This window comes from Notechis scutatus, chromosome 3 (genome assembly GCF_049901735.1).
Source record: "Notechis scutatus isolate UNSWTSFEM ecotype Mainland chromosome 3, rNotScu1.2, whole genome shotgun sequence".
Taxonomy (NCBI): domain Eukaryota; kingdom Metazoa; phylum Chordata; class Lepidosauria; order Squamata; family Elapidae; genus Notechis; species Notechis scutatus.
Window position 1 is genome coordinate 204,373,657 of NC_142011.1, and position 9,506 is coordinate 204,383,162.

The window sequence follows — 9,506 nt, forward strand, 5'->3', positions numbered from 1 at the left end:
AATTACATCCTAGAAAATGCCGGAAAAATGTTTTTCTCTCTGCTTTATTATGTAAAAGTATACTTAGCAATGTAAAACCAACTCAGGAGGTCTGTTCCTCTATCATCTTTCACTGGGCCAATGTGTTGGAATCCGACACTGAGTTCCAAATCTTCCCTAAGGAGGCAAAGGAACAGCTTGCCTTCAGAAAGACTGGGTGCTCCCATCACTGAAGGCTTTTAAGAAAAGACTGGACAGCCATTTGTCTGAAACAGTATAGGGTCTCCTGCTAGAGCAGGGGGTTGGATTAGAAGACCTCCAAGGTCCCTTCCAGCTACATTCTGAACTGAAATCAGCCTTGAATCTTTACTATACAGAAAGAAGCCCGGAAGGAACCCAACCTAACCCTTTCACAGGGTATATCTGATAGTTATGCAGGGTGTGCTTTAGTCTGGCAAGATTCCTGCCTATGGGCAACCCAGAATAAAGAAACTACTCAAGAGAAATTCACAGTGTCCTTCTTTGTTCTTTGCATCTGGCATCAATACAGTGGAAGGAATGTGTTACAGGAAAACTAAACAAGGTAGGCAAAGCCTTGTTCTGGAGCACATCTTCTACAGTTCTTTTATATTAATCCTGCTCTGGTCATGTGACCAAGAGGAAGGACAAAGTGAGACTTGGACTGGAAGCCCACTCCCCAAGTGTCTCTCCTACAGGAATCACTAGTGGAAAAAAAAAATTATTTCCCCATTTCTTCTTATCCTACATCAATACGATCCTGGTCTGCTTTGGTTTGGACAACTATCCTGCTGATGCATGGACAACTGAAAAGGTTCCAAGACCCCTTACACAGTTTCTTTGAATTGGTCCATTAGACTGGAATTAATTAAAAAAAAAAGGTTGAATGGGCTCAATCAACTAACTTTCAGAGAATTTCATCCCAAAACTGAGGGTTACAAAAATATGGACTTATTTTTATAAGAATATACAACAGACCAGGCAGTTGTACCTTGCAGGTCTAGGTGGGAAAAAATGCTAAAGAACAACTGAAAAGCCAAACCCCCTTCGCTACAGAACTGCCAAGGTTCGACAGCACAAAACAGTCCTTCCAAACATTCATGGCTGCAATGCCCCAGTGATGCCACCATAGCCTTCCAGAAAAGAAACTAATAGCAATCATGAAACCTCACCAAAACTTTTTCTGCTAAATTCACGGGGTTACCAGGCCCTCCTGGGTGATGAGTTTTACATAGCTATTGCAATTTTCTCGTAAGGATAATCTGGCTGAGCTAACGATTGCCTGGGATGGAAAACTAGGACCAATATTTCTTGTATTTTCCCCAAAGCCTTTCCAAGTTAGACTCTAGCAACCAATTATAACATATCAACCTGTTCTGGGAGTTATATTTGTTCCATAGGTTCTTGAAGCTGTTTAAGAGGAAGTTGCTTGAAAGGTCTCGGCTTCTATGGCAGGCTTTGAGATTTTGCATTCTGAGAAAAGCCTTCTGCTTATTTACTTGGCAGCATTTTGGAAGACATTTTAAAAATGTAGAATCATCTTTCCAGTGAGAAGAGACTTAGGTTAAAGATTTTTATTTGCAAAACAATGTTTTTTCCTATCAGCCTAACTGCAGTCCTCCCTTGTAACCACGGATTTTATTATTCTTAATTTTACACATGATGATATTTACTGTTTTATTGACCTTGTTACAATTGTTTTAATGTAAATTCCATTTACATGTTTAGAAAAATGAAAATCACCGTGTATGTTTTAAAATAAATAAGCCATATATATGTTTCGGAGACGACAATGAAAATTATTCACATCTTTCAGCTCCCAGAAATGTTAGTTAATGTAGCGCATAGCATTTCTCGTTTACTCTGTTCTCCTAAGTAACATTTCTTTGCATTGTACTATGAATTTCTGGGCTAGGGTGGTTTTAAAGAGTTCTGGGGGGGAATTAAAAATAACTTGTTTAGTCCACAGTTACCGCAATTTAGGTGCTTATAACAGTACAATACCAAACAGTTCATAACTCAAGCTGAGAAGGAAGCTGATTTCAAATATGCAGACAAATACAGTCCATCCTGTCGTTTTATAGGTTTTTTTTCTCTTTCTTTTTTGCTTTCTGCACACATGACAGGAGGAGTAAGAACAGAAGTCCGTTACCTCCCACTATGTACTATGATGTTTATGTACCTCTTTATGGAACCCTCCATTGGGTGTGAATGAACCATAATTTTTTTTAAAGGAATTACAGAGAGGCTTCAGTAGGATCGGGTGCCTTAATCAAAATGATAGTGGCAGGATTACACCATGGGGAATGCAATTTTTTACCCTTTTCATATGAACATGGAATATCATGATCCAGCTACAAAGCAGACAAGGTTTGTAATGCAACAGAGAAACCACTGCTTTTATCATTTGTTGTGCACTGTCCTGAGTTGCTAACACTTTGTATTTGGAAAATTATCAAGCCTTGATTGTTTTCCCAGTTCAGACATATATATAGGGATTGGGTGGGGGGGAATGATAAAAGCAGTGGATCGTTGTTGCATTATAACCTTGTCTGCTTTGTACATGGATCAAATAGATGGCAAGCTATAAAACGTGTGAAAAGCAAATCAAAAGGCGTAACAGGAAACTCAGGATATTGCAACCTAATGCAACAAACAGCTACTATAAAACAATTACCACACACACAAATCAAAGACTTCAAAGGTTCACACTTACAAAATCAAAGGATCTGAAGGGTATAAAAAAGGGTTTCTCTACTCACAAGATTAGATTAATCCTAGGAAGGCTGTGAGATTTCCTACCTGCCTCCCTATTAATAAACTGATTCTGACTTTCAACGCAGCCGACCAAATCATTTTGCATTTCTCCCAACCGGGAAATTTGAATCCACAAAAGGAAAGAACTTTGCCTATTACAAAAGGGCAAGGGTTTTCTTTTTCCTTTCCCACCTGTTTGTGTTTTGCATTTGGAACAGATTTCTTTTCAGGTGGGGAGGGGGAGTAGAACTCCTTAGCATCTGAGCGTGTTAATAATAATATATGAAATACTAAGGCTCTGATGGTCATTTAGAAAAATCCTTTCTTAGTGAGCACCTAGAAGCCAAGAGGAACAGATGTGCCAAATTTCAAGTTTGTAGGCTTTACGGTTCTGGAGATTTTGTGATGATGCGTGAGTGGTATTTCACTTTTATATAGAGAGATTAACAACAAACTATTAAAACAACAAATCTAAAAGCAACATCTAAAATATAAAAATTCATATTAATAATGTATATTAAATTAGAGAAGCATGTTAAAAATTAAAATGTAGCTATTGATATTAGATAAAACTTTAAACCCACCATCATTCAGATCTTGTAGAAGGTTTTCGTGACAGGAGAAATCAAGCTTGACTTTAATATACACAGTAAATACAGCAACATTTCCGGGCTTTAAAGGAAATTGGGAGAGTGTATCTTCTAGATTCCAACTCAAGAAGTCACCGAACAGCTTTCCTAAAATAAAAACATGTAAATGGAAACACAATTCGTGTACATCCCTTCAATAAAAAGCATCTCTGTTTTTGCAGAGATGTTGATGTTTTTAAATATTTTCTCAGGAAATTAAAAAAAAATGTTTTCCATCATCCTTCAATGTTTTTGTAATGCAACAAAAAGAACTACTATAAGGTAAATACCATATATCCACTATTTTCAGGAACAAATTGGGAAGGTTTTCCCCTCCTAATCAGGTAACAGAATATAAAAATTGTTGACTTAGAATGTACTCTAAAATTAATGATGCTGAATTAAATTTTAATAAAAGATATTTAAAATGGTAAGTCTATATTATGTTTATGAAGATTTGAACTGCCAGTTCTTGACTTTTGTTTTTTAATTATATATGGTTAGTCTACCTCAGAGGTCTCCAAACTTGGCACCTTTAAGACTTGTGGACTTGAACTCCCAGAAAGCTGGCTGAGGAATTCTGGGAGTTGAAGTCCACAAGTCTTAAAGTTGCAAAGTTGGGGGACCCCTAGTCTACATAAACATAAGTCTTCTACTTCCACCCAAGGTAATAAAAATGATAATTCCTATATTTCAACTCAGAATATGATTTTGGAGTGGGGAAAACACTGTCCTCTAGCCTAGTAAAAACCATCTTAGAAGGAACTTGAAATTCTTCATAGTATGTGATGTATTTAAAACATGTATAAAATTGCTATTGGGAGATTTTAAAAAATGACATTTATTAGTGCAGATAAATCTCTCTGCTTGTTAAGCATAAGAGCCTTCAATCCATCCTGATGTAGTATTCAAATTGAAATTTGTCTTTATGTCTGCATGAATGACAGTTACATTAAGAGCTAAAATTTCCCAGTGCAGGCGTGCCACTTATTTTAACACCCAACTGATTCTTAGAAAGAAAGCATGGTAAAAAAGAGGGCTATGAAAAAATATCTTCAGCCCCTTCATATCTTGCACATAAACTGTTTCAATTTCTTCCCCCAAGACAGCAACCAGACATAAAGACAGTTTTTCCCCTCATGCCATCACTTTTCTAAACAACTAATTCCCACAACACTTGTCTTATGCCCTGGGATGTCAAATCACCTAGTAGGGCTGCATTGCTATTATCCTTCTCATCTTTCCTATTATCTATTTCCTTAGCTTCTTAGGACTGTAACTTTGTTGTTTGTATCTTTTGGTTTATGTTGATTGTTTTTATTAGTATCCTATTATGATTTATGTTGCTTATTTAGTATCCTGTGACTATCACTGGATGTTGTATCTTATGATTTACGATGATTGTATTTTATGATTATGATTATGATTTTACCACTTGTTGCTTGTATGTACACTGAGAGCTTCTGCACCGGAGACAAACTCCTTGTGTGTCCAATCACACTTGGCTAATAAAGAATCCTATTCTATTCTATTAGCAATAGCCCTTAGACTTATATACCGTTTCAACGGTGCCTTTACAGCCCTCTCTAAGCAGTTTACAGAGTCAGCCTCTTGCCCCCAACAATCTGGGTCCTCATTTTACAAACCTTGGAAGGATGGAAGGCTGAGTCAACCTTGAGTGGGACTTGAACTGCCAAACTGCTGACAATCAGCAGTCAACAGAAGTAGCCTGAAGTACTGGACTCTAATCACTGTGCCACCACAGCTCTGTTCTATTCTATTCTATTCTATTCTATTCTATTCTATTCTATTCTATTCTATTCTATTCTATTCTATTCTATTCTATTCTATTCTATTCTATTCTATTGACAAAGGAAGATGTCTGTTAGTCAGTGGGAAAGGTGAGGAAAGGAGTACTGGATTCAAACTGTGGTGATTTAAAAGACAAAGCAATCTGCTTTATTCTTATAGGAATCATTGAATGTACATAGCCAGATCTTATTCTATGCGGTTCAAGCCAATTGCAGGGAGCTGAACTCATGGATAATCTTTACATTACTACATACAGCACACTGCGAAGGGTGAGATGAGTGAATTATATTAAGTAAATAAAAACATATTAATCACTTTAGAAACTAACCAGGTTCTGCTGTTCAGCAGCGAAGTGCTCTTCAGGAAGAAATACCTACAGTCTATCAGAATGGAATCTACAGTCCACATGTAGTCCACATGACATAATGTAACATCTGCATCTCATAGTCTTATATATCTAATATGGTATACCTTTTCTTTAAGCTCAAGAGAGATAGAAGTTAGTGGGTTTGAATGCCATGTAATAAGATCTGACTATGATCATCTGGAGATTCCTGATAAGAATAAAACCAATCATGCACTACATCTTGATGTTATTGTAACTGAAAACACCACACAGTACATACATTGTATGCAAAACAGAAATCCTCCCTCCAAAAGGAATGGTGGAAGTACTTGGGGTGATGACAAAATGTAATATTTCTCCCTCCCCATCTTAAAAGGTCGACTATATACATCATTTAGACAGATTTTAAGAGAAAATAGATTTCAAAGACATTTAGATTTCAGAACAGTTGCCAGAATTGCTCCATCAACAAAGTCAAAGATAATAAAAAAAAAGTTTCTTCCAACATATAAATAACAAGAAAAAAATCAAGGAAGCAGTTGGTCTACCAAAGAGAGAAGATGGCAAGGAAGTAACAGGCAACAGAGAGAAAGCAGAACTGCTTAACTCATCTTCACACAAAAAGAAACTATAGCTCAACCCACCAAAAACATAACTGTAAAAGTCAGACCAGAAATAAAAGTTAAAATAAGCAAAAAAATAGTAAGAGAACACCTGTCTGATCTTGATGAAAACAAATCACCGGGGCCTGATGGATTACATCCCAGAGTTTTAAAGGAGCTGGCAGAGGTCATCTCAGAACCACTGCACCATATCTTTCAAAAATCCTGGAGCACCGGGGAACTACCAGAGGACTGGAAAAGAGCTGATGTGGTTCCCATCTTCATAAAAGGAAAAAAAAAACAGACCCAGGAAACTATTGACCAATCAGCATAACACCAATACCTGGGAAGATACTGGAAAAGATAATAAAAAACAGATCTGCCAGCATCTAGAAACAAGTAAAGTAATAACTAGCAGTCAGCACGGGTTTGTTAAAAACAGATCATGCCAAACCTTATTTCATTCTTCAACTCAGTGACTAAATTAGTAGACCAGCAAAATACTGTGGACATAATATATTTAGATTTCAGCAAGGCATTCGATAAAGTAGACCACAACCTACTTCTTAATAAGCTAGAAAAAAGTGGAATAGATAGCACCACCACTAGATGGACTTGCAACTGGCTGGCAAACTGTACTCAATGAGTAGTCCTTAATGGGTCTAAGTCTACATGGAGGGAAGTAAGCAGTGGGGTGCCACAAGGTTCCATCTTAGGCCCAGTACTCTTCAATATCTTCATTAATGACTTAGATGAGGGAATAGAAGGGGAACTTACCAAATTTGCAGATGATACTAAGCTGCCAGGAATAGCTAACACCCAAGAAGATAGGCTCAAGATCCAGATGGATCTTGACAGACTAGAACACTGGGCCGTATCCAAGAAAATGAAATTCAATGTAGAGAAAAGTAAAGTCCTACACTTAGGCAAGAAAAACCAAAAGTACACATATAGACTGGGTGAAACCAGGCTCAATAGCAGTAACTATGAGATCTTGGAGTCTTAGTGGACAACCAGCTAACTATGAGCCAACAGTGTGCAGCAGCAGACAAAAAAGCTAATGTAATCCTAAATTGTATTAACAGAGGGATACAATCAAGATCAAGGGAAGTACTAATACCACTCTATAAAGCCTTAGTAAGACCACACCTAGAGTACTGCATCCAGCTTTGTTCACCACATTATAAAAAAGATGTTGAGACTCTAGAAAAAGTACAGAGAAGAACAACTAGGATGATTAGGGGACTGGAGGCTAAAATAATACAACGAACAGTTGCAGGAACTGGGCTTGGCTAGTCTAGTAAAGAGAAGGACCAGGGGAGACATGATAGCGGTCTTCCAATATTTGAGGAGCTGCCACAGAGAGGAAGGGGTCATGATATTTTCTAAAGTGCCTGTAGGCCAGACAAAGAATAATGGATGGAAACTGAACAAGGAGAGATTTAACCTGGAAACAAGGAGAAACTTTCTGACAGTGAGAACAATCAACCAATGGAACAGCTTGCCCTCGGAAGTTGTGGGAGCACCATCACTTGAGACTTTCAAGAAGAGATTGGACTGCCATTTGTCAGAAATGGTGTAGGGTCTCCTGCTTGGGCGGGGGTTGGACTAGATGACCTACAAGGTCCTTCCAACTCTGATTATCTGTTAAATCTGTTAAATCACAGGAAAACAAACTCCAAACAATAAATACTTGGCAGACAAAACACAGCCATGGAGAAGTTAAAGGGGATACGATCTTCAACTGATTCTAGGAAAGCAACAGAGATTATAGGAAATGTAATTCCAATTTGAAAAAGAACATGGAAAGAACAGAAAATTAAAACAAATCAGTCCAGCAGATAGAGAAACTGGGGGGGAGGGGGGGGCAGGGGTGTGTGTGTGTGTGTGTGTGTGGGAGGAGCAGCAGAAGTGATTTTATAGCAGTTGAAAAAACAAACTAATATTAACCTTTTATGTTGACCATTTTTGATGTAACCTCCAGCTTCTCCAGAGGTTCTGTTCCAATATTTTCAAGTTTAATGATGAGTGGCTGAGTCTCTCCGTTATACAGCTGGACAGACACGCTGGTGGTAATTTCATCCCCCGAAGAAGGCTGAAGTGTACGAGCAGACCTTCAAAAATGGCAGGAGAGATACCAGTGGGTAATGAATCCATCAGCAGAATATCAATCCATATATTATTTACAATACATTCACATATCGCTTTTCTTTCCATTCAATTGTGTCTAATTGCCTGAGACTGGATAAGTCCCAGCAATTTTCTTAGCAAGCTTTTTCAGAAATGGTTTGCCATTGTCGGCTTTCTAGGGCTGAGGGAGAGTGACTGGCCCAAGTCATCCAGCAGGCATCGTGCCCAAGGTGGACTAGAACTCCCACTGGTCTCCCAGTTTTTGATTTGATGCCTTCACCACTACATCAGAGTGGATCTTCCAGATATCACTAGATGTTTTAAAAATATTAATAAACCGTGTCATCTAACTTTATGAATATTATTAATAACATGGGGGTAATGGATCAGGCCAAAAACAAACTCTAATGGCAGAAGAAATACTTAACCACAAATAGTTCGGCACTACTATTACTGTTCTTCACCTCCCACACCTGAAGATGGGGATGTAGCATGAGCTACAACTGTAGGTGGGGCAGATGTACAGAATAAAGTGCAAACTAAGTGAAATTTAGTTTTGAACCACGATAAAGAAAGGTACAGTTAAAGTTAACTTCTGAAAACTGACAAAACTGTTAGCATTCAAAACTAATTGGGATAAAATCAAAACATTACTTATCCTTCTGAGGTAAATTGCATAGAGAAACAAGCATTTTAACCACCCAAAATAAATTAACAAAAAAATAAAAAACAAATGAGGTACTGTAATGAAACAGCTCACTGTAAGAACAGTATAGAAAAGTTTATTATTTCTCATACAAACATACATACATATACATACTCAAACACACCCACATATATACACATACATACACACATACACACACACACATACATAGATACATACATACACAGGTAGTCCTCAAATTATGACCACAACTGAGCCCAGAATTTAGGTTGCTAAGTGATAAATTTGTCCAGGGAGTTTTGTCCCATTTTATGACTCTTTTGTCACATTTTTTTTGCAGTTTTTAAATTAATAACACTTAAGTGTTAAGTGAATCTGGCTTCCCCATTGCTTGTGATCATGAGTCTGGGTCACTGCAACGGTCATAAATATGAACCAATTGTCAAGCATCCAAATGTAAACCACGTGACCATGGGGATGCTGCAATGGTCATAACTCACTTTTTTCCAGTGCTGTTGTAACTTAGAACAGTCACTAAATGAACTGTTGTCAGTTGGGGATTATAT

At 37.6% G+C, this 9,506-nt stretch overlaps 1 protein-coding gene across 6 annotated transcripts in view; it reads right to left on the reverse strand.

Annotated features, from left to right (window-relative positions):
* TRAPPC9 (trafficking protein particle complex subunit 9) overlaps nucleotides 1-9,506 on the reverse strand; it is a 315,827-nt gene that overhangs the window by 246,519 nt on the left and 59,802 nt on the right. For all 6 annotated transcript variants that reach the window (XM_087962255.1, XM_087962252.1, XM_087962256.1 and 3 more), the window contains 2 exons: nucleotides 8,094-8,257; nucleotides 3,339-3,491 (listed from right to left, as the gene is read on the reverse strand). In XM_087962255.1, the coding sequence (XP_087818381.1) occupies nucleotides 3,339-3,491; nucleotides 8,094-8,257 (317 nt within the window). The remainder of the gene's footprint in view (nucleotides 1-3,338; nucleotides 3,492-8,093; nucleotides 8,258-9,506) is intronic.